This window comes from Mus musculus, chromosome 14 (assembly GCF_000001635.26).
Source record: "Mus musculus strain C57BL/6J chromosome 14, GRCm38.p6 C57BL/6J".
In the NCBI taxonomy this organism is placed as follows: Eukaryota; Metazoa; Chordata; class Mammalia; order Rodentia; family Muridae; genus Mus; species Mus musculus.
The window spans coordinates 101,914,054-101,938,171 of record NC_000080.6 but is presented as its reverse complement, the minus strand read 5'-3'; the positions used below and the strand labels follow the sequence as shown (position 1 = coordinate 101,938,171).

The 24,118-nt window shown below is 41.8% G+C and overlaps 1 protein-coding gene across 23 annotated transcripts in view; it reads right to left on the bottom strand.

Annotated features, from left to right (window-relative positions):
• Positions 1-3,463: 3,463 nt before the first annotated feature.
• Positions 3,464-24,118, bottom strand: part of Lmo7 (LIM domain only 7) — a 204,781-nt gene continuing 184,126 nt past the window's right edge. For 10 of the 23 annotated variants that reach the window (XM_006519176.3, XM_006519182.3, XM_006519189.3 and 7 more), the window contains 14 exons: positions 23,835-23,895; positions 22,428-22,484; positions 22,238-22,279; positions 20,516-20,541; positions 20,128-20,232; positions 19,468-19,560; positions 18,521-18,963; positions 17,618-17,683; positions 16,023-16,075; positions 11,863-12,076; positions 8,721-8,996; positions 6,892-7,000; positions 5,500-5,602; positions 3,464-4,276 (listed from right to left, as the gene is read on the bottom strand). In XM_006519176.3, coding sequence (XP_006519239.1) covers positions 4,254-4,276; positions 5,500-5,602; positions 6,892-7,000; positions 8,721-8,996; positions 11,863-12,076; positions 16,023-16,075; positions 17,618-17,683; positions 18,521-18,963; positions 19,468-19,560; positions 20,128-20,232; positions 20,516-20,541; positions 22,238-22,279; positions 22,428-22,484; positions 23,835-23,895 — 1,671 coding nt within the window. In that variant the 3' untranslated portion in view covers positions 3,464-4,253. The remainder of the gene's footprint in view (positions 4,277-5,499; positions 5,603-6,891; positions 7,001-8,720; positions 8,997-11,862; positions 12,077-16,022; positions 16,076-17,617; positions 17,684-18,520; positions 18,964-19,467; positions 19,561-20,127; positions 20,233-20,515; positions 20,542-22,237; positions 22,280-22,427; positions 22,485-23,834; positions 23,896-24,118) is intronic. The other 13 variants (XM_006519178.3, XM_006519188.3, XM_006519192.3 and 10 more) reach the window with 7 other exon arrangements.

The following is a 24,118-nucleotide window of genomic DNA, read 5'->3' as shown; positions in this document are numbered from 1 at the left end:
ACATGATCACTGTAAAGATTTATGGGATTCGGGTGATAACTCAGTACATACCTACTGTGCGCAATGAACAAGTCTCTGTGATATTTTTATCTCCTTGAAACATCTTCTTTGTGTTGGGACCCTTCAGACTCCTCTTTTTCTGTTCTCTATGATATGTGCACTAAACGATTTTAAACCACAGCATCTCACTGTCCAGGAGAATACTGGAAATTGTTCCTTTTCTCTATCTTTTGGTACCATGGCAAATAGTCTCCTTCACTTCCTGAAAGGCTGTCACCCCGAGCAGAGCTGCTGACCTGCCCAGGCCTCTGCAGAACAGGCCAGACTGCGTAAGGTTTTGGTGAGAATACAAAAGAGAGAAACCCATGGGATGTGGACTTGACTCAGAAATGTATTTATTCCCCCCCCCCCGAATGCTTGACTCGTTAGAATCATACCTGCTCTGAACAAAATCAAGTAACAACTGCCACTGAGACATCTCTACTCCTTCAGTGACCCCAGCTCTCAGTATTTCACGTACTGTGTTCCTTTTCCAGGCCAGGTCTCCTTGACCATGGACTGAAGTGAGTGTGTCCATGACCTTCAGGCTCACGTGTTTCTAAAAGAATCACCTGAAAGTTGCTTTCTTGACTCTACGCATATATCTGTGCACAAATGAGTTTTTAAATCCATATCCATTGGCATGAATTTGGACTTGTGAGAGCATGCCTTCTTAATCCCTTTTCCAGATTGCCCGGAAGGATGTAAAAGTGCTATTTAAAAAAATAAAGTCCCAGCAACAATGCATCCTATTAGACACCAAAGGTAGCTATTATGCTGTTAATCACTGAAATTCAGACAGTTCCATTTGTGGTGTTAGAGATTAGAAATCACTCTGATACTGAGGAATATTTCAAGCAAAGTACTAAGATTAAATCCTTAAACAGAACAAATTTAGCTTCCACAATACTTTCCTTCCTTAATTTAGTATCAAAGATGACTCACACTTTAACATACCTATGGAGTGAAAACTTCTTTTATGATTCACTATGTTCACGAATACTTGTGACTGGAAACACCTTCTAAGCAATATTGAACCAAGAAGCCATCCCTTCTAACTTCTCTCCCACACTTCTACCACTGCAGGGAGGCATAGTTTGTACTAGTTTCTGTAGAACAGAGTGAATGTTAGCAAATGCCACTCACACACGCCCTGAATGATTCTCGATGATTCTGCAACCCCATCTTGGCTGTTGCTTGGCTACAGATTATCAATCTTGTCTGCTTTGCCCACTTAGCCCACAAGTCAGTCATTCAGCTTAGAAATTGTCCAGCTGTAATTTACACACACACACACACAGAGAGAGAGAGAGAGAGAGAGAGAGAGAGAGAGAGAGAGAGAGGGAGGTTATGTGGGTAAAAGGGTACCACCATGCACTTATGGACTGTTGGTAGGGATGTAAATTAGTCACCATGGAAATCAGCATGGAGATTCCTCACATAACTGAAAACAGAATGGCCATAGGACTCAACCATACTATTCCTGAGTTTATGCCCAAAAGAACCAAAGGAGATATTTCTATTGTAACTCTGTTCATAAAACTCAAATTATCAAATCAGCCTAGGTGTTCACAAACACGTGAGTAAAGAAAATGTGGTATATATACACACAGTGGTGTTTTGTTTGCCATAAGGAAAAATAAACTATTATTTTAAGAAAAGAACACAGGGGTCGGTTGGTACCTCAGAGAGTTAAAGATGCTTGCTGCCAACCTAAATGGTAGAAGAAGAAAACTAGCTCTGTGGGCTGGCTCGCTTGCTTGCTTGCTCTTGCGCGCTCTCTCTCTCCTCTCCCTCTCTCTCTCTCTCTCTCTCTCTCTCTCTCTCTCTCACACACTCACACACACATTCACACAGTGGCACTACATGCTCACATTCTCACGTACACACACACACACACACAATGTACAATAACTGCAAATGGAAACCATCCCATTAAATATCAAATGTTTTTTCTTATTTATAGATGCTACATTTCATATACAATGATATTTTACATATGACATGAAAGTAGAGGTTCTATTGTCTGGGGAGAGGAGGGGACATTGAAGGGTGAACACAATCAAAGCATATGATACTCCTAGATAAAAGCATCCTCATGAGACCCATGACAGTGTGTAATAAAAAAAATACCAATAAAAATTAAATAAAAAGAAACAGAGACTTAGGGGTATAACCTGGGGTAGAATGCTTGAGTAACATGCATGATGAAAAGGACTTCCAGGGAGTTTAGAGGTCAGGTGGGGTGGGGGAGGGGGTGTGGGATGTGGAGCAGTCAGAGGGTGGACAGGGAGGGGCGGGAAACAGAATAGCGAGTGTAAAAACTGAATTACAAATAAAATTAAATAAATTTAAAAAAGACTATGGAAAACTCAGCCAGTGTTAGCTAAGTCGCAGGATAAACACGCGCATGCCGAATGAGTTCAAACACTGGTGCTTTCGTTGGCGTTTGGAGCTGTAGGCTACGTTCCAAATGCTATGGGGAATTTGGCAAAATGTCCTTAATAGGTACATATTACTTTAATAACTGGAAATAAAAAGAATTACTCAGCAACCAAACACTCTGGAACTGATTCTTATTTTCCTCCCGTATTAACGCTTTAGTATGTATTTTAAGCCTCCTCTAACATAGCTCTCGCAGTATTTGCATTTTTACCAAGGAGCCAAGGGTCCTTATATTTTTATTCAAAGCTCACTAACATTTTATATTAGCTATTTTTGATCCATATTTCTTGTCTTAAAGCACTGCTTTTGCTCTAGATATTTTTCCAAACTCCCTAGGAGAAAAAAAAGAATAGATCTTTAAAAGCTGATCCAACAGCCACTTCCATTGCCATAAAAGCACATTCAAAATCATAACATTATCGGAAATAAAATTATTGATTAAGATTAAACTTCTACAGAACCATCGTGGTTGTGGGAATAGTGTAGCAGGAAGTCACACACCAAAACTTGCCAAGTTATACACACTGAATATAAACATATGCAGTTTGTCTTATGTGTCAATTGCTCCTTAGTAAAGATATGTAAGATGTAATAAAGAAGGTGTGCACACTTAAATAGAATTAAAAGGCATGAGAGGGGGCCTTGGGGCAGGGTCGCCAGGAGGATAGCTTGGTGCTCTTCAGGGCCTGAGCTCAGTTTCCAGTGCCATAATGGATGTCTCTCATCCACCAGCTCCAGGTAACCCAACACCCTCCCCTGGCCTCCACAAACACTCACGTGCCTGTGGTACACACACACACATATGACACACACACAGACTCCATACACATACACACCCACATACAGATGCCACACACACACCTGCCACATAATTACCTTCTTACACACACATACACATGCCACACACACAGACACCACACATACATACACACCACATACTTTAGAAACACAAACGCATTAAATAATTAGAAACAATAAAGAGTTTTAAAAAGCATTCCTTAAATGCATCACCAAGTTTATTTACAAAGGCAGCGGAACAGAAGAGCTCACGTGTTTCTGGAGGAAATCACTGGTATACAAGCCATGGATATTTTTCATTACTGAAAGTAAACAGCCCTCTCCTGGCATTTGCTTAGCATCAACAGTCCTTGTAAAGAAAATTGAGTGCCCTCCTCAAACCAATAAAACATTACAGAGAGGCAAAATTATTTTTCAATTGGATTATTTCCGTGTAAAGAAAACCACAAAAGAAGCAAATTTATGAGTGGATTTAAGTGAAATTTTTCATATGGATCCACATTAACTTAGAATACATTATAATAAACAAACACAGTTACACATTTATATTAACTATTTCAAATAATGTTTAAGAACTTAAAAAATTAAAATAAAATACCTTCTTCGAAAAACCACTAGAGAGTCAAACGAGATCATTAATCATATGAGTATGAGAAGGATTTTAAGTTCTTGAGCTTTGTTTAGTTTTCTTTTCCACTTGTGCTTTTAGGATGCTGAATTTAAAAGGTCAATACTGCACTCCTCCCCCCCCCACACACACACACATAATTACCTTCTTATAAATAAACAACAAAAATACAGGTCCTACCAACACCACAGTGTTCCTATGTCATTTAACGAGGCAATGATTATTCCTTTAAAAAAAAAAAAGAGGGGAAAAAACCATCCAGCATTTTTTTTTTTATAGCTCTGCATCAGTGACAAGCGCCTCCTCTTCTATCTGCAACAGCGCTTTCGAATGGGGGTTTACATCACATGGCGGTTGGCCGTCCAGCTGATTAGGCAAAGGAGAGAAGAGAGAAAAGCACTCAGATTCAGAAACGGGAATGTCAGCTCAAGGGAGTTCATAAGCAGTCGTCACTCAGAGTGGCCCAGTGAGGTAGGAAGAGTTACCTGCCGCTTAGTCTTAGGACAAAGGCAGGCAATTGCAGCCTCTGGGGTCTAGAATTCTTTATTTGTAAAACACAGAGTATGAATGAACACAAAAACAAAACCTTCAACTCTCTGTTACTCGTACTGAAGGAGAGAAAAGGCGTGAGCAGTGGTTCCAAAAATCAATTATGTTTGGCTTTGGGTTTAAGAGAGAAAAGTGCACACACAGACACACTGCCAAGACCCCATGCCCAGCCTAGACATTCTCCCACCTTCAGGGTCAGCGTTCCAGGAAGGCCTGGACAACCAGGAAAGAAGTTGCTGACAGATAAAAGAGAGTTGACCGGTTCAAATCATTTTCAAACACTCTGCACATAAAGGACCGCATAAATACCTCTGAGTTCAAAAGCAATAGGTTTGTAGATACCACTTGTGCCACCCTTTCACAACAAGGAAGAAAAACGTTACCAGCATCAAGGTTCAAAACTATATATATACAGCAACAGCTGCTGTCTTCCTTACTGAGGCTATAAACAACACACAACAGAGTTATGCTACCCTACACTATGAGATACTCATAAACACATGCTTAAAAAGAAAGTAACACTTATTTTTTTAATTCAGTAACACTGAAACACCATATAGACAGAATTAAAATTCTCTTTTTCAAAATTTTATATATGAATAATACATGGTTATATAGTAATGCAAGCATTTTCAAAGTTGATTACATTATAAATCACATTAAGGTCTTATCATTAGATATGGAAATAAGTTGATGATGAAGATGAAGCCTTAATCAGGAGGCAGACCAAAGTCTGTTCAGAGGACTTGCCTTAACCCTGTATCCTGTTTTCCATGAGGTATTAGAAGTTTCTCCAGGATCTATGCAAACCAGAGTCAATGTCCCGATTTCTGGATACAAGCCCCTCCAGGTCCCCAACCCCACAACCCTCTCCTGAGTGGCTGGAACTCATTGCACAGCCTCTTTGAAGAGGATCTGAGCCCAGGACCCTATGACAGGGACTCTCAGGAAGAGGAGGTAGCTCAAGGCTCAGGGAAAGACATAGGAACCCGTGGTCTCCTCAAAAGACAAGAAATTTTCTCTCTGATTTGCTCTCTTACATTTGAATCGGAGATAGCAGTCATTGCAGTAGAGTTGGTGGTTTCGGATTCTGACTTCAGCTCCTGAGGAAGAGCCTCCGAGGTCACACCCACAGGAGACACACTGATAGACAAAAAAAAACAAATATATATATATATATATATACAATTAGTTAACTACAAAGAGCCTGGAGCTCTCTCAGAAGATGAGAGACACAGGGGATGATGGGATATACGGAAGTGAGCAAGAGGATTATAGGATGCAGCCTTGAAACTCTTGGGTATACTACATTAAAGCAAAGGGATGGGAGAGGCCAAAAGGCAATTAGTGGATTTAAATCAAGCCTGCTAGATTAGACACTAAGAACTCAGAAAGCAAATTTTGAGAGCCAAGATGATCATTCTAAATCTACTGAGGGTAAAGAAATTTGAAAACAAATTGATGATTGGCTTAAGGAAATTCAGACTTCATTGCTCCAAGGAAATCAATACTAACGAACATGGAAGAACCAGAGAGAAAAACAACCTGGGTTTCTGGCATTCCAGTCTGGAGTGGACCGTTCCCAGTGTCTTGACATCACTGGTTGAGTATTCCATAAGGGGTGCTTTATGTCAAGGTTAGGGGCTTTGGTGTTCTCTGTCTCTCTGTCTCTGTCTCTCTTTTTCTCTCTCCCTCTGTGTGTGTGTGTGTGTGTCTGTGTTGGGTGTGTTCAAACACTGTTCTGACTCAGTCTATTCTACATGGATACAGCACAAATTTATATGCTTAAGCAAGCTGCTAACTTTGGAATTCCAGGATCAAAAATAGGGAGACTTTCTTCTGGCCTAATGAAAGCTCAAAAATGAAACCTGATGTGTGTTTATAGGCCTAGACACTATAAAACAAAGAATTACAGCCTGAACCTTTTACTATATAGGAAAACAAAAAACAAAAATATCAGGAATAGGCAGGCAGGCTATGCAATTGTAAAAATATTTACAGTGGTTTTCCTTCTAGACACTATTAAAAGCTATCGTTTGAGACACTGATAACTGCATGTCTCCATGTTGCTAAAAACACTGGTAAATTAAATTTTAAGTCTACCCATGGCAGCACGCTAGAGAACACACTGTGCACTGTAAATTTTATTTATAGAATTCTAGCATATTGAGCTACAAAAAGCATAGGCCTTCCAGACTAACATATAAAAGAAGATTCCAGGTTGGAAAATTAAGCGGTAGCAAGCAATCTGCAACACCAGCACGGCACAGACGGACAGATAACAGCACCAAGCTTGTTAGTGGCACATCCACAACCCGGGGCGGGGCTCATAGAAGCCATGCGCTCTCCAAGCAAAGTGCGGCAGGCCAGCGGCAGCGGTGGTGGTAGCATCGGCATTGGCAGCGGCGGCAAGCTCTCTGACTCAGGCTCACCTTAAAACAATGTAAATGATAAGAAAGACCCAGGGTCTCGATGATCATGGCGGCTCCTTTGCCCAGAATGTTATTACAGTAGGAGCACACACGCTTCCCACTCACTGACCTAGATGCGGAACAAGAACGGAACGGAGGCTTTCACGTGTGCTGTGCAAGGTTGGCATTTAAAGTCACACTCGGCATCGGCGGCAGCAACAATGGTAACTTAAGAAAGTATCTTGATAGCCGTAGGAGAGAAACCTTCTGCAGCCAACTAAAGCATGCCTTCACTATACCTTGAACTGTCTTGATAGAGGCTCGAGGGGATGCAATTGGTCCATTTGGGATTTTGATGGCATTCCCCCTTTGGTTACATATGGACTCACCAGTATTTCTGCTCTGTTACATCCTCTTGCTAATTAATTCAGTTGGCTGATACACAAAATTCCACTCAGGGCATTCCACCCTCAGGGCCATCTGATTCTCTGTGGTTTGCCTTCTCTGAGTTACTTTTTAGCCCTTCTTATTTCACTTTTCTGGTTAGAAACCTAAACACATTCTTGGCTCCACCTCTGTTGAGAAGGATGTCATTATTGCCTAAGAGCTGCGGATGAGCCAGGGATGGCGGTTCCCGTTTTATTTACACATCTGGGGCTGGTTGCCTAGTGCTTTTAAAGGGATAACCCCTTCATCTTCACCCATCCTTTCCCACCCACTCAGAAGGAAAACAGAACCACAGTCCCACTAAGGAGTGCAGGGGATGCATAGCTATTGAGAGTTGGAGAAGAGAGCAATCTGCTGGACAGAGACCTTCCCTGGGCAGAAAATCCCAAGGCTTGCCCCAAGCCCTCTCCTGTTCTATTCTCACATATGGACCCTCCGTGGGAGAGTCCGTGAATGGTAGTTCCTGTCCTCTGCAAACTCCATCTACACTAAAGCACTGGCCTCCTCACCATTTCTCTTGTAATTCAACACCCTAATATAGTTTGTGGACCTTGGTAACCATACCATTGTCTTGGACTGATAGACGGCATTTTCTTATCTAAGTCTACTACTTAACAGCTTAAAAGTATCCAAATACAAATGGCTTTCTACCCCTAATCATTGTATTTGTGATGGGAACTAGAACTCCTTTGGGATGACTAAAGACGACTGTGAACCTCTGAAAACACAACCCACGCGGACATCAGGGCTTCACCCCATAGCCCAGAGGCAAATGGCCATGCGAGATGCTACCTAACTTTGCCACCTCCCTATATAACACACGAACTACAGGAGCCAAGTGATGAGGCCGGAGCAGAACGCTAGCAGATCGGGTAACAGTCAAAGCAATCCAAGACTCCAAACACAAGATCAAACCTTCAGGATGGTTTTCTTTAAATCCAGTTTGCTGAAACTACCCAGGCTATGCAGCCTTCTTATCATGCTCTTCTTTCACATTCCATTCCAATGAGCTTCTATTCAAGTGCCATTAAAAGTCCAACACACTTCATAATACTGTTCTCGGTCATAAATATGAAAAGCATTCACGAGCTACTGTTTTGTTTGGTGATGCCACATGGTGATCTATCCAGAGAAAGCGGCCATCTGAGACACTGACCAAAAGCACGGGCAACAGAGAGCCTGGCAACGTGCAGACATGTCAAAGATCTCCAGTGCCTTTACCAGACATTTGTAAACACTAGGCAGGCGGCAGACAGAGGCAGGAGAAAGCCTTCTCAACAGCTTTGATACAGGAACACCCAATTCCATGCACTCAAAAGGACTTGCTTTTCTTCTTTACTGGATGATTTTAAAGAAGGAACACCCTTAAAATTAAGACAAAGGGACCACACAAGGGGCCTTACCTATTCCGTAGCTGAGAGCCTGACTGTGACATGGAAGGGGAATGGCTGCGTGGAGAGGGAGACCCTGGGGAGGTCTTCACAGAGCCGGCTGGAGGTGGCACCGCAGAGGATGGGTTCCGCATGTAGGCACGGTTTGATGTAGACAACAGCTGAGGTGGGGGGCGACTGAAGTCCTGGACAGAGGAAGACGCATAGACCCCGGCAGGCTGGCTGTGCCAAGGGGACTGCCTCCAAGAACCCGGCCGCTGGGAATCCAGATTGTCCAGAGACTCCCCTCTGAAACACAGGGCAGGGGTCACAGGAGTGACATGAGTCACGTTACACTGCTGGAACTTGCCTAACAGATGCACCATTGGGGTGAATGTAAGACCTCCTTTATGCATTTTCTAGGCTCAACTAAGCTGGTTCCAGTTATGTATACCCTTAACAATAAATTGTTCTGCACCAGAGGTACTGTAACATCTCATATTTCGGTAACCTTCATTGTAGAGGTCCTTAGACAAAAAGACCAAGTATCAAAGTGGGGAGAAAACTACTTCTTAAAGAAAAGCTAATACTAGCAGTCACTCATCCCTTAAACAGTTACAACATATAAGCCTCAGTCTTTTAAAATCCAATCAGAAAATTTTAAGCACATAAGTATTGAACTATACATTTTCACAGACATATTTAACTTAATCTTCACAACATTATACAAGGATGTTTTTAATCTCATAGGAGTTACATTGTCCAAGCCTGGAGTGTATGGATGAGGCTCTGGCTTCAAACCAAAGTCCCCTGACCCCAGTGCAACCCAGGCCTGCTTCGGACACTCCCATTCGCCACCCCAAGTCCAATGGGTCAGCAACTGTTCAGTGTCTACGTTACAGGAAACAGAAGCCACCCTGCATTCAGGATTTAGATTTTCTACAAAAGCTGAATGATGAATGCTTCTCTAGCTGTTGAGTTTATTAGTGCATTTAAATCTTTCTTCCAGCCAGAAGCTTAAATAATAATTGTTTTGGTCTTTCCTCTTCTCTTCTCTTTCCTTCTTTTCTTTTCTACTTAACATTGTAAGTAATGCAACATTACAATATAAATTCCATAGGGAATAGGTCAAGAAGCAAGCAAGGGTCTTCTGGGGGTGGACAAGGGTTCCTTCTTCCCTTACTTTCTACATTCGCCCTAATCCTCCAAAGCAGCAACCCTTAATTGTGACTCCTTACAGGTTTTTCTCAGATATGCAAGGAAATAATTACACATACATACAAATTTGCATATGTAAGTTACTACAGGCGTCTATAGAAGTCCTCAAAATGGGAACAATATGGTTTTTATTCTTTTACAACCGTAAAAGCCTCATCACGTGATAGCCTGTAAGCCAATGCTTCCCATAGAACCATTCATTTTTTTGTGTGTCTGCTCTCCTGTTCAGTGCCCGCCCACTGACCCTGGGGTTGACCATGTGGCTATTTTACAGCATAGGGCACCGGCAAATGTGATATGCATGGAGAGCGATAAGCATTTTCACGTCTGGAACTGTCTTCTGAAAGCTTCCTCTTTGAATGTTAGTGCTGCACCATGAGGTAGCTCCAGCAGCTGTGTGGGAAGGGAATTACAATTCAAGAGCCCTGGCTGAGCCCAGGAGGGATCTCTTCAGAAAGGCCATTGCTAAGACATGCGGAACTCATGGGCATTTTACATGCTCAGAGTCATTAAAGAAACAATGAATACATGGCGGAGGGGCTGCCAGACCGTTACTATCTCTTTTATTTAAAAGAAAAAAAGGAATCGCCAACTCCAGATCCATGGCTGCTCAAGTGCCGAAGCCAACACCAGGCAAAGAACAGACCAGACAACCCTCACACACGGGAGAGGAGTTATTTTAAATTTGGTGTGCTTGCCTAAATGAGGAAAAAACATACAGCATGCACTCCATCCCGAAAGCACAAGAGTACTGGACCCTTTCTTCCTTATCTCCTGAGGTGCTGACTGCACACAGTGCACCGTGCACCTTTTAATACTTGTACAGCATTCTAACTGCTGTGCCGCTATTAACTAGGTGCACCTTTAAGAATAATATTGTGTTTTGTGGATGAGGTGGTTTAAATTTTCTGCTTTGGTTTTTTTTTTTTTTTTCACCATTGCCAATAGTGTGTGTCCTTGCCTCTATCTTTGTATGCTTGCTTAATTTAACAGAATCCAGAAGATAGCACCCTGGTAAAGAAGTGTATACTTGGTTTAATTCACCACAAAAAATTGATTGAAGCTGTTGGAAAAGAGAATTCCTATTTTCTTATGCGTTGCCAGCACCAGTTTAAATCAATGTCTTAATGCTGTACACACTTTCGACGCAGGAAGACAGGCTGCCGTCTGACAGTGGTGATGATTTTTACGTATGTACTGGTTTTGTTTCTGGTTCCCATGAACTATCTATCACACAGCTTGTGCAGTTTAGCTACAGACAAAGAGACAGACAGATGTAGATACAAACGTAGAGGAAGTTACTAGGATTGCCTTGTGGGTTTTAAATGAGTTATTTGTATAGCGAGACAATTAGTTCTGTAGCTGACACAGGTTACAAGTAAGTCTCCATGCTTAGCTGATAGAACACCCAACAGAGTAACTGCAGGATTGTTTGCCAGGACAGACCTCTCCAAATGCCCATCCTTACCTAATTCATATCTACACAGTTACCATCTAAAAAGTCACAAAATTATGTTTTCATACAATTTTGTGAACCCAATTATCATGATTCCAACCTAACCATTAATCTCATTATGAATATAAGTAGGTTTCATTCTCTTCAAGTTTAATATGCAGGAGTCAAAAGTGTATTCAATTATCTGTATCCCATTGCAAAACCCAACATTTGGATTTAGAACCTCCTCCTAATGAGATCTTGCCCAGCTGGTTTCTCTGCCTCAACCAGTTTCTTCACAGAGAAAAACAAGAGTAACTGTGTCTACTTGAAAACATTGCTTGCCGTCAGCTTAAATGAGACAGTTTAGACACAACAACTCATTATGACACACAAAATAGCACTCAATGACCTCCCCCCACTCCCAGACTCTCTCAGCCTCTCTCTCTCTCTAAGGGAGGGGGCCCTACAAATGAGACCTTTGCGTCACAGGGAAGAGGAAGCGATGGGGAACTGTCTCACCTCCTCATGATCCCAGGCAGGCAGATGGGCTCCTTGTTCACACTGGCGCTGCGCTGTCGGATCCAGCTGTTGTCATTGTGGAGAGATGTTCTCTTCCTCATTTCCTGAAGGATTTGCTGTCTCTCCAACTCTGCTTCTGAGGGGGCTTGATCCTTCTTAGAACTCCTATGTGAAAAGCTAGTGGCCCCAATTCTCTCTGAATATTTGCTGCTTCCTAAATGAATAACATACCAAAAGCTTCGGTGTAAGTATACAAGAAATGGCAGCAGATCAGCCTCCCAAGACAGTGCAACTTCAGACCCATCACTAGTCACATGAGCTGACACCATCCATCTCCAGGGAGATGTCTGCAGGAGAACAGACAGCAACCAGTGGAAATTCCAGTACACCCATTGGGATGCATACAAGAAAACCATCAAGGCTGCCTGCAAAAACAAAACAAAACAAAAACAAACAAAAAAAACCCTACAGACCCCAAAAACGCTCAGCTACAAACTGTTCATCTTCTTTCAATCAAGTGCACTCGCGGCTAGGAAGAGTCTGTAGGGAAACAGAATTTTCCGATGCATTTTCTCTGCCCTAGCCCCAAGCGTGGCGAGAAACAAGACAAATGCACACATCTCTAGTTGGCACGGGGCTAAGCGTTCACAGTGTGAATCACAGAATAAGTCAGGACTGCGCCATTGGATCTTTCAGTCACTGACATAGCCCTGGTGAGGGGAAAAGAGTCATCCATAATGTTATCAAGTTTATTTGTGCTCTAAGAAATTTCCACAACTGTAATATAACTACTAAGTGTATTAGTGATAATTATGTCAGCTTTCAGCCCCAGGGTCTGTTGACTAAATTTCCTATTTATGTAAAACACATACAGCCTGCGGGTGTCATCCTTGCTTCAGCCTGGATAAGGCAATTTTAACTAACTTTCTTCTCTAAGTCACCGTTGTTACCTCAACTTTCATAATATTTAGCTTATCTAGGTACCTCCAAGTAAGCAAAGAATAGAGCCACAAAAAACTTTTTATACACACCCATACTTAGTATATTAATAACATCAATGTGTTCATGCTCAAATTAAATATTTTTCATTTAAATAAAACAGTTTCATTTGATTAATGGCATAACCAAGTCATCTTGCCAAATATGTAACAATTTCTAATGTTTGCTAATTCAAGAACCTGGGGCTACTGAAGGAAAGTAAACACATACCAACTACTATCCAGGGGAGACACAAAACCAGAAGAATGAGCAGCTGTTTCAGGCAGGCACGGTGCTGCACTGTCAACCAGGTCTCACTCTGGGCAGAGTATAAACACCACAGGCTAAAAGTACGTCACACAGGACAAGTGTACTTAATCTGTAATTTTGGCAATAGCTGGAGCCAAGTTCAAGGGGAAAGAGCTAGGAAATCCAAATAGGAGAAGACTCACAGACCAGGAGACCACGTTAGAAGTATCTGCTGAGTAAGAACCTAAGAGAGGGCCTGATAATTTAGAGCTCTGTTTCCTAAAGGGAAAGTGGTGCCAAAATGCTGGCAAGTTAAATAGAGCCAAGACCATTGAAGAGTCTACTAACCAGGGGAGAATAATGCCACCTACCCCAGTGGCAGCTAACTCTAAGAGCTTTGACCAGAGACACAAACCAGCTGCCACCAGACTACCCAGGCCTTTCTTATAAAAATTCCTCCTCAGCAATTTAAAGATAACACATGAAATCCAGACTATCACTTCTTCATTTTAAAAAATAGAAATAGCTAGCATTAGAGACTAGCATTGCTTTATAGGTGGGTCAGTGATGGGCTGAAGTTGAAGCTTGTCTGTCTGCCTCAAGCCCCACCTGAGCCTTTCCTCAGGTACAAAAACTAATAATTTGCTTATGCATTCTGCTATGCAAACTCTGTGCAAATGATGCTTATTGCTTAGGGCTTTTTCCTTACTTGTATAATTCCAGTCATATTTTAAGCAGACCCATATTTTATATCCTGCTCCAAGCCTCAAATGATTTTTGTGAAACGAGGAATAAAAAATCTCTATCACTTCAGATTGTCCAACCTTTCACCATTTACATGCATGATTTCAAATTTATATATAATCTTAAAGTTTTCTACACTATTTTCTATCCTCATTCCTTAGATGTAAGATAAAGTCGACTATGCAAAGCTATGACCTTTTTCTTTGAAAAGTCCCCCAAACATTTCCTTACTTATTCAAATGCCCAATACGGAACTCTTTCCATTATAAAGAAAGCTATAATAGGACTGGAGGGATGGCTCAGTGGTTAAGAGCACTGGCTGCCCTTCCAGAGGAGCTGGGTTCAATACCCAGTACCCACATGGTAGTTTGCAACTGTCTGTAAGTCCAGATCCAGTGGCTCCCACATCCATGCACAGACAAGCATGCAGGCAAACACCAATGCACATAGAATAAAATTTAAAAATATATATATATCAAAAACAGAAATCCAAAATAAACAGAAGATCATTATTTTATCACAGATACTCAGAAAAGCATGATAGCTATCTAATCTTAATGTATCTAAAGTGCCCTGCACTTAAAAATACCAACCATAAGTTCTTTTATTTTGGGGAATAGTATTTGTTACCCTGGGTTTTTTGTCATTCCAAATGTTTGTTCTTTCTAACTCTATGAAGAATTGAGTTGGAATTTTGATGGGGATTGCATTGAATCTGTAGATTGCTTTTGGTAAGATAGTCATTTTTACTATATTAATCCTGACAATCCATGAGCGTGGGAGATCTTTCCATCTTCTGAGATCTTTGATTTTTTCTTCAGAGACTTGAAGTTCTTATCATACAGATCTTTCACTTCCTTAGTTAGAGTCACGCCAAGGTATTTTATTAATTTGTGACTATTGTGAAGGGTATTGTTTCCCTAATTTCTTTCTCAGTCCATTTATCCTTTGTGTAGAGAAAGGCCATTGATTTATTTGAGTTAATTTTATATCCAGCTACTTCATTGAAGCTGTTTATCAGGTTTAGGAGTTCTCTGGTGGAATTTTTGGGGTCACTAATATATACTATCATATCATCTGCAAATAGTGATATTCTGACTTCTTCCTTTCCAAGTTGTATCCCTTTGGCCTCCTTTTGTTGTCTAATTGCTCTATCTAGAACTTCAAGTACTATATTGAATAGGTAGGGAGAGAGTGGGCAGCCTTGTCTAGTCCCTGATTTAAGTGGGATTGCGTCAAGTTTCTCTCCATTTGGTTTGATGTTGACTACTGGTTTGCTGTATATTGCTTTTACTATGTTTAGGTATGGGCCTTGAATTCCTGATCTTTCCAAGACTTTTAACGTGAAGGGATGCTGAATTTTGTCAAATGCTTTTTCAGGATCTAATGAAATGATCATGTGGCTTTTTTCTTTGAGTTTATGTAGTTCATGACGTTTATGGATTTCCATATATTGAACCATCCCTGCATCCCTGGGATGAAGCCTACCTGATCATAATGAATGATGGTTTTGATGTGTTCCTGGATTTGGTTGGCAAGACTTTTATTGAGTATTTTTGCATCAATGTTCATAAGGGAAATTGGATTCATCCTATACAGTGTCACCAAACCCTGACAATATTGTGGATGCCAAGAAATGCTTGCTGAAAGGAGCCTGATATAGCTGTCTCCTGAGAGGCCCAGCTAGAACCTTACAAATACAGAGACGAATGCTTGCAGCCAGCCATTGGACTGAGCACAGGGCCCCCAATGGAGGAGTTAAAGAAGGGACTGAATGAGTTGAAGGGGTTTCAACCCCATAGGAAGACCAATAATATCAACCAACCAGACTCCCTAGAGCTCCCAAAGACTAAGTCACCAACCAAGGAGTACACATGGCTCCAGCTGCATATGTAGCAGAGGATGGCCTTGTCAGGCATCAATGGGAGGAGAGGCCCTTGGTCCTATGAAGGCTCAATAGATGCCCCAGTGTAGGGGAATTGAGGGTGTGGAGGTGGGAGTGGGTGGGTGGGTGGAGGAACACCACCCTCATAGAAGTGGGGAAACTGGGAAAGCGAATAACATTTGAAATGTAAATAAAGAAAATATCCAATAAAAATATTTTTAAAATACCAACCATAGTATATGACAACACAAAAAAGAATAATTGTGTTTAAAAAGAAAAGTTTGAATACAAAAATCACACTTACCATTTTTCTCTATGAGGGGGTCATTTAGTTCCGTAGTAGATCTTGATTTACTCCTAAAACAGAATATATTAAATATGTCTTATTAAGAACATTGTTTTTCATTCAAAAAAGATGGTTTTGGTTCTGTTTGCTATTTCCTAGCTTGTTTGTTTGTTTGTTTGAGACAAGGTTTCACTGTGTAGACCTGTAACCTAGGCTGGCCTCAAACTCCGAGGCCTTCCTGCCTCTGCCTCTCTAGGGCTAGAATTAAAGGCATGAGCCCCTTTTCCACTTTCTCCACATCCTCACATGCCTCTCTTTCCTAAGACGATGGAGAGTGCCCTGCAGCTCTGCCCATGCAGGCTCCAGACAGATCTCAGACCTAGGTTTGCCTATACTGCCCAGAATCAAGATGTGAGTGGCTAAGGCATTAGAAGGCCACAGATCTCTCACCATCCATTTGTCAGATGTTCTCCTGGCATTCCAAACAGATAGTAAGGCATAATGCCTAACTATGCAGGCTACTCTGAAAAATGGTATTTTCTTTCAGGTCTATAAAAGTACACAGGCTCATTTTCTCATTCTCCTAAACTAAGTGAACTTCAGAAATAGTAATGATACCATATACAGATATATATACATATATACATACACAGATGTACATATCATGTATAGCGACATTCTGTGCAGTGACCTATAAAGCATGATATGATGCAGTAACTGCCAGACAGCTAGATCTGTCAATAGTTACACCTGTATTTACAAGGTATTACAAGAAAACATTTGCCACCAGATGTTAGGCTACACTCCCCAATGCCTCTAAAGTATATACTACAATATATATATATGTATATATATATATATATACATATATATATAAATAATTTTCATATTCTATATAGTAATATTTATCATATAGTATATAGTATATATGACCGCATTATAAACCCAGTTAAGGTTGAAAAGAGAGATGTAGATTAAGCCAGCCTTGAATGTACAGAGATGCCCCTTCCTCTGACTCCAGAGGACTAGAATCATAATTCTGTCCTTTCCTTGGTTTGTCTTGGTTTGATTGCTTTCTTAGTTAACGTTTCACTACCTCCACTCTAGACAGGCGTGAAAGTCTGAATTCTGAAAATCGATACAGGGGACTGACTCCTAGACTTCTCATCTTGAGACTCAGCGACTGCTAACCTATGTAAGTTCTCTGGCGTCTTGGAGACTATCCTCATTCCTAGTCCTTCTCTGTCCATCCACGTATTAGGATATCGCTGGCTTACAGGATGCTGAAGACTGCTGCTCTCATGTCCCCAGATACTTCCACCACCTCCCCAAAGCAGAGCTAGCTCCCTGGGAACTCACAGCAGACGTGCGGGCAGAAGTTAATGAATGAGCTCAGCTCAGAATGCTGACCCACAAAATCTGAAGCTAAAATTTAAAGGCAATTGTTACACAGCAAAAACAAACGAATACAAAGAACAATCTTCAAGGTTTCCTAATATTCCAGGAGTCCACAGAGGGCCATAGTTGCTCTACAAATCATCTAAGTGAACTGAGGAACGAACATTCCTCTGAAGCCAACTAGGACCACCCAGGTAAAAGGAAATAGTCCACACCTGTCAGTTGGAAGCATCCCTGAAGTGTCGTCTTCTCTCTTTGGTAGGTCGTAGGAATCAATGGGCCTAAAGAGCAAGAGGTTTTATTATTATTATTATTATTATTATTATTAAAATATCAAAATTTAAGACATTCCCTGACTTTAGGAATATCAAAATAGCATTCTGGTCTCTTTAGGTAAATCGTTTATGGCTTAAGATCTAGAAACACATTTCAATCAGCTGCTGTAGAAAACAGAGCTATAGGCATTTGCTAATCTCACGTCCACTCACCCATTCACTGTGCGTGTATACACTGGGGTGGGTAGGAGCAACATGTTCTGGTAATAATCTAGAGCTACAGAAATATATTTCAAGAGTTGCTGCTTTGTAATACATCTTCCTGGGGTAGGCAGGCCAAGAGGAAAATAACCCAGGCTAGTAAGGTGGAGAAAGAAATGGTGAGGAGGCAGAAGTAGGTATTCTGGAAGGCTAAGCTGGTGATGTCAGGCAGTGTACCTCAAATACGTGGGGGGCCACACATATGTGAGGGAAATCATTTTCCGAGGTAACAGAACATACTGAAACCCAAGGCAGAGGGCTGTAATTTCCACACAAGACAAGTAAACAAGGGAGACAGTAAACCCGGGAAGAGCCCCAAGGGTAAGGCCTTCAAAGGACCAGGACAGCTTGCGTGAGCTTTCCGGTTTTGGCAAGGAGTTTTGATGTTGGGAAGCCAGCAAGAGCTGAGGGAATGGAAGAGACACAATGGTATTTGTGGTTCAAAGGCTCTGTTGAATTATTTGGTTCACTTGGTCAAAGCAAAGATGGCAGAGGAGACAAGACGTACAGGGTAGACAAAACAAAGCCACAGTTGCTGAAACTCCTTGATTGAGGACAACTCTTTGAGCTATGGGCACAGACCTTCGGTACTGGTATATTTTGACGGACGTTTCACGTTCCCTCTCTGCCTGGAGCTTCTGAGCTTCAGCTCGTTTTTGAGCCTCAGCCTCTGCCCGGGCCTGGGCCTCCGCCCGAGCCTTAGCTTCTGCCTCTGCCCGAGCCTGGGCCTCCGCCCAAGCCTTAGCTTCTGCCTCTGCCCAGGCCTGGGCCTCCCGCTGCTTGCGGCGCTCCTCTTCCTGAGCCTCTTGCTCCTTCCGTTTCTTCTCCTGCTCAAGTTCCTGCAGCTTCTGACTTTGGTCCTCATACACAGCATCGTCTTCCAGCTGTCCCCTGTCCTCCTCTCCCGCTCGGGTGCCTTCGCTGTCCAGAGACTTGGACCCTTCACTCCACGTGGCTTCCCAGGTGGCGGCCACAGGCTCCCGGGAGGTCAGAGAAATGCTGTTGGAATTTAGGACCATCAGCTCCTAGGCAGCCCATAAAAGAAAGCAAACACGTCACTGTCACCATCTGTCTCTCTATCATTTCGTACAGAGAGGAGATTAATGGTAAGCAGCCAAAAAGATAGTCACAGTGCCTTAAAAAAAAAAAAAAAAAAATCCCAGCACTTGGGAGGCAGAGGCAGGCGGATTTCTGAGTTCAAGGCCAGCCTGGTCTACAGAGTGAGTTCCAGGACAGCCAGGGCTACACAGAGAAACCCTGCCTCGAAAAAAAACAAAAAACAAAAAATAAGAAAACAAACAAAAAACAAAGACTGAGGTCTAAGTTGGAGCAGAAAGACTACTCCAAAATTCCAAGGAATAACTGCTTGGTGCTATACAAGAGAAAAGTTAAAATAGCAAGGCAAATTTCTAACATACTAGAATTCAATACAGAGGTGAGAGTGTCTAGGAAAATGGGGTGTGGTGTCCTCCGCTAGGTTCTCCAACAAGGTATAGAGAAGAATAAGAACAAGGCGTGCGTCATGGTACCTCATCCAGGTACTTGGAATTCTCTCTCTCCGCCTCCTGTTGGGCTCTCTGCCACTCCTCCCTCAGCTTCTCCTGCTCACGCTGGTATTTTTCCTGTGAGGAAATAGGGCATAATGATTAATCAAGGTTGCCTTCTCATGGGAAGCAGAATATTTTCCATTAACAATTTTGCTGTCTCTAAACCTTCATGTCACTCTTTCATGTGACCAATCAGAGTTTTAGTCCTGGAAGAAAGAGGAAAAAAAAAAAAAAAAGGTCTTGCATTAAGCTAAAATACAGGTGTCAAGAAAGAGTAGGCACCTATGCCCAACCTTTACTGCTGATGTAAATTCATCAAGGCCTCCAGCTAGGATAAGGGAGGCTGATTGATGGCAAACCAGATCTCTTCTACTGCTAACAAGGACAAGTGCTCACAGTCTGGGCGTGTCACTCTTCACTGGGTCCATAAGGGTTAATGTCTGATAGTTTTGAAAACCACCAAACTGGAAAAGTAAGGGTCGGTGCAAAATATGCACGCAATACGCAACAGTCTTAGCTAGTGGTGAGGACGATATCTTGGTTCTGCTTTTTTTCAAGCTTGCTTCTCAAGACTGGGTGGCACAGGTGAGAAGAGCCCAATGAAAGCCGAGCGCCGGATTCCCGCAGGCTGTGTGGAGCTACCTGCAATAGGCGATCTTGCTCTTTCTGCCACCGCTCCTGCCTCCGTCTCTCCTCCTCTTGATCCCAAGCCCAGCGACTCGGGGCACTGAGGGTTGGAACTGGAAGCTAACCAGTTTGTGGCACAGGAGAATGGAAACACAGAACACCACGTCACTAAGTCATCTACTGAAACACGTCCACACTCAGCAATCATTGATTTCAACGCTGGCTTATACCACAATGATGCAGACATGGTCTCACAGATCAGCGTCAGTCTTTCCAGCTTACAACATGACAATCTGATCAACATTGATGCATCTTAACACTAAACAAGAAATAGTACTGTGTAGTAGCCCTGTCCTACCCAACTTCCCTCACATAGGACCAACTGCAAAAGTCTAATACTCACATCGGGGGCCACAGAATCCGAGCTTCCTGCGAGCAAGGAAGAAAGGCACAACGTGAGTTTCCATTTCTCCAAAGTAATTCTTTTCACAGCACTAGCTGTCCCTGCCAGCATAGGAGTGACATCAGCCTTCTGTTTAACCTTTCCCTTCAGTTCTCTTGGGAACTCGTCATCCAAATTCAAATTTAATAACAGAGGAAACCGCTGGTACCTCAGACTCTTAGAAACAGAGCCGAGCCCACTTTACCGCTTCTGTTATTTGAAACACAAGTATTCAAGTTTGATGTGTAACCCAGCAGGCACAGTGTTGTTGTTGTTGTTGTTATTGTTATTATTATTATTATTATTATTATTATTATTATACTCTATTGTTGCTTTCTGAGAATGAAACCCAGGCTGACCTCAAGCTCAACTAATGTAGCAAACAAACACTGACTGTGAACTTTGAGTCCGTCTGCCTCCAACTTCCATGTGCTGGGACTTCAGGTGTGGATGCCCCTGCCCCTTTAATCCAGGATGGTCTTGAACTTTTAATTTTCCTGCCTAGCCTTGGCATTCGAGCTGGGTATGACTACACTCGGTTAGCTTATTCCTTCTTTCATCAGGGAGCTTGTATAAATATGTGTCAACACATTGTACAATTCTAGAAAAGTGAAATTTCAGAAAGTATAGTATTATACAGTATTTAGAAATTTTTCTGAAATCTCCACCGTCACATAAATTATTCACTTATATAACTATTTTTTTTAAGTTGTCATAAGAATTAGGAAAATTCTTGTCCCTAAAATAGCTCACTGAAGAAAAATTAGAGAAAACTAGAATAAAGACAAGGCATTATTTTGTTTTAGCCAGCTTGAATTAGGTGTGTGATATCACTTCAACTGAATAACCACAGAAAACAATAAGTTTAGTAAAAAAAAAAAAAAAATATATATATATATATATATGAATCAAAAGCACCAAGGACAGCTGATAAACTCTATTTATGGTCTGAGAGGAAACTTAATCTACTTTAAGAAGAATATTAGGTAATAAACACAACAGACACAAACCCAGTAGGTATCATAAAGCAATTTTTGAAATGTTTCATGAATCTTTAAAGAAATAGTAACATTTCAGATAGCAACAGTAAATCTCCTGTCATGTTGCAACTAAAATGTTAGATATTACTTTTAAGTTCCTCATAGCAAAACAGAGTTGAAACCACATTCAGGAGACAGAGGGTTAGACAGATGTGAGGATGAAGAGAAGCCGCATGCATCACACCTCACGAGGCAGTTCGTGCAGCTACACCAACATAGATGACTTCTCAGTGCTCCTGTGTTAGGTGCCACCAAATCTCCTTTACTTTACATTGCCTTTGACATCAACAGAGTCATCATTCTATGCCTTCCAACTCCATCATTCCAATAACGACAAGTAACTCTGCTCTTCAGGAATGGTATCTCCCATGACCAGAGCCAGGTTTGTTTGTTTGTTTTTGCTGTTTTGGGAAGTCTACCAAACATATGTTGGTGTAATCTAATGGCAAGCTGTGCAAGTGACGGAAGCAGGAAGCTGAAAATGAAATTCCTCAAGTCTTCCTGTTACCCGGTGGGGAAACACGTGTGTGTAGCAGCATCTCAGTGCGTGGGTGGTTTTGCTTTGTTTCCTTCACAAGGTTAAGAGAGGGGGGGGGGGAGAAACAGCTGGAAAGCTAGACAAAGGACACGCAAAGCCCGTTACCACAGAGGTAGACCCAGGAGCTGTAAGAAAAGCCTGGCCATCCTGGGGAAAGAAGGGAAACGGGTTACGTTGCTTGGTCACAAGAATAGCAAGATGGAAAGAGACTGGTGCCTGGAAGCACAGACTACAGAAGGCTGGAGTGAGAGATGAGATCATGAGAGCCCGGGAATAGTTTAGCTTGTCGGTTTACCTTGTTCAAAAAATTGTGATCGCCTTTTTAAATTTTTCAAAGAAATGGATTCTGATGCTAGTTGGAAAATAAGAAAATAAATACCACGTCATTCTTCCAATCCTTAGCAATATTATTTTCCAAATAACAAAATTGGTAGCCACTGAAGAGAAGAGATTATTTCAAGGCAGACACACACGTTTGAGTAGTCTACACGACATTCTAATTAGTAAAAGGAACCAATGCTTGTATTAATTATTTTTAGTCGGTAGCATCGTACCGTCACAGCAAGGAGAGGCATACAGTCTTCTTAAAGCATAATGTCCCCCAAGAAATGAAAACTAGCAGTTTTTGTTTAGGTTAATCAACCTAAAGTTAATTCTCCCCAAGCGCTTTTACAATATGATAAAGGGGAATTGAAAAGCATCTAGAGGAGACGTCAACAAAAGCAGTTCACCATAAAGAACAATCCAGTGAAAACAACTGCTGCTGACTTTTTAACTAAACAACCCTCGAGTAGCACAGAGTCCCAAGGTCACAATGTAGACGTCATATCAATTGGCTCTACTATTCGGGCCACTGGCAGAACAGAACAGGGATCCCTTCGATTTTAGTATCATGAAGGAATATAAGCAATTCTCATTTTAAAACTATGTGGATAAAGGAAAAAATAAAACCAACCCCAGCTTCTAATTATTAGAAATGAAGGGCAGAGATACTAATCACGGGAGATTCACAGACTTTGATCAGCTTTGTTCAATGTATCTGCCCAGGTATGTCTAAAGTCACCAAAACAAACAGTCCTACGACAAGAGGCCCTGGCTCATGGTGTAAGACCTGTAGCTTTTTCTAGCTTCTTTTCTGCTTATATGGACCTGAAAACTCTTTCTGGTATGTCTACAGAATAGCACACAATATTCAGTAGCTAGATTATTGCTGAACGGTCAAAGCAGAGAGTGAGAACTCTAACATCAGCCTGGACACTCTGCCATCTTTTTTCAGACAAGTGTGCCTTCCCTCAACTGTTGCTGCCATTGGTGTTTCTCTGCCAGGATCTGCCCCCTGCACATTGGTCCTTTTTAAAACAGTGAGGGAGGAAGGGCAGCCTCACCATTTTGTGTTTAAATGAAGATCCTTCTGCCAACACTCCATAGCCAGGAAGCTGCTGGCCCTGGGAAAATCTGTTCTCCCTTGGCTTAGGTACCCAGAGCCCTGAGCAGGCTGCTGAGCTTGTTTAGAGATCTTGACACATTCCAGGCTGGCACTGACTCCCTCTCACCTGGCCACAATTGCATCTACATGCTATTTGGTTTAAACTTGCTGTGCCTCCAGTTTTCCTTCACTTACAGATATTAACTTTTATGGCAGATCTTGAGCTTATGATTTACCATGTGCAACCAACAGAAGCAATTTAAGAGTGAGTTTTACCTTTTGAATCAAAGGGGTTACTTTCCTCGTGAATTCCATTGACTTCTTTGGATTCAGTATACTGGAAAGCGGGAGAAAAGCTAATTAACATTCTGTCTGATTGGACTTCGGAATTAAATAATGTATCTCTCATTAGGGAAAAGTATCTTTAAACAAGATGGGTTTTTCAGGGTGTTGATTAATTCCTCGTAGCTTATGTGTAGTAAAATCTTAATGTTTTTCATGACTCTCCAATACTTGTAAAAGGATTAATGACTAGCTGCAGGCAAAGATGACCATAAGTT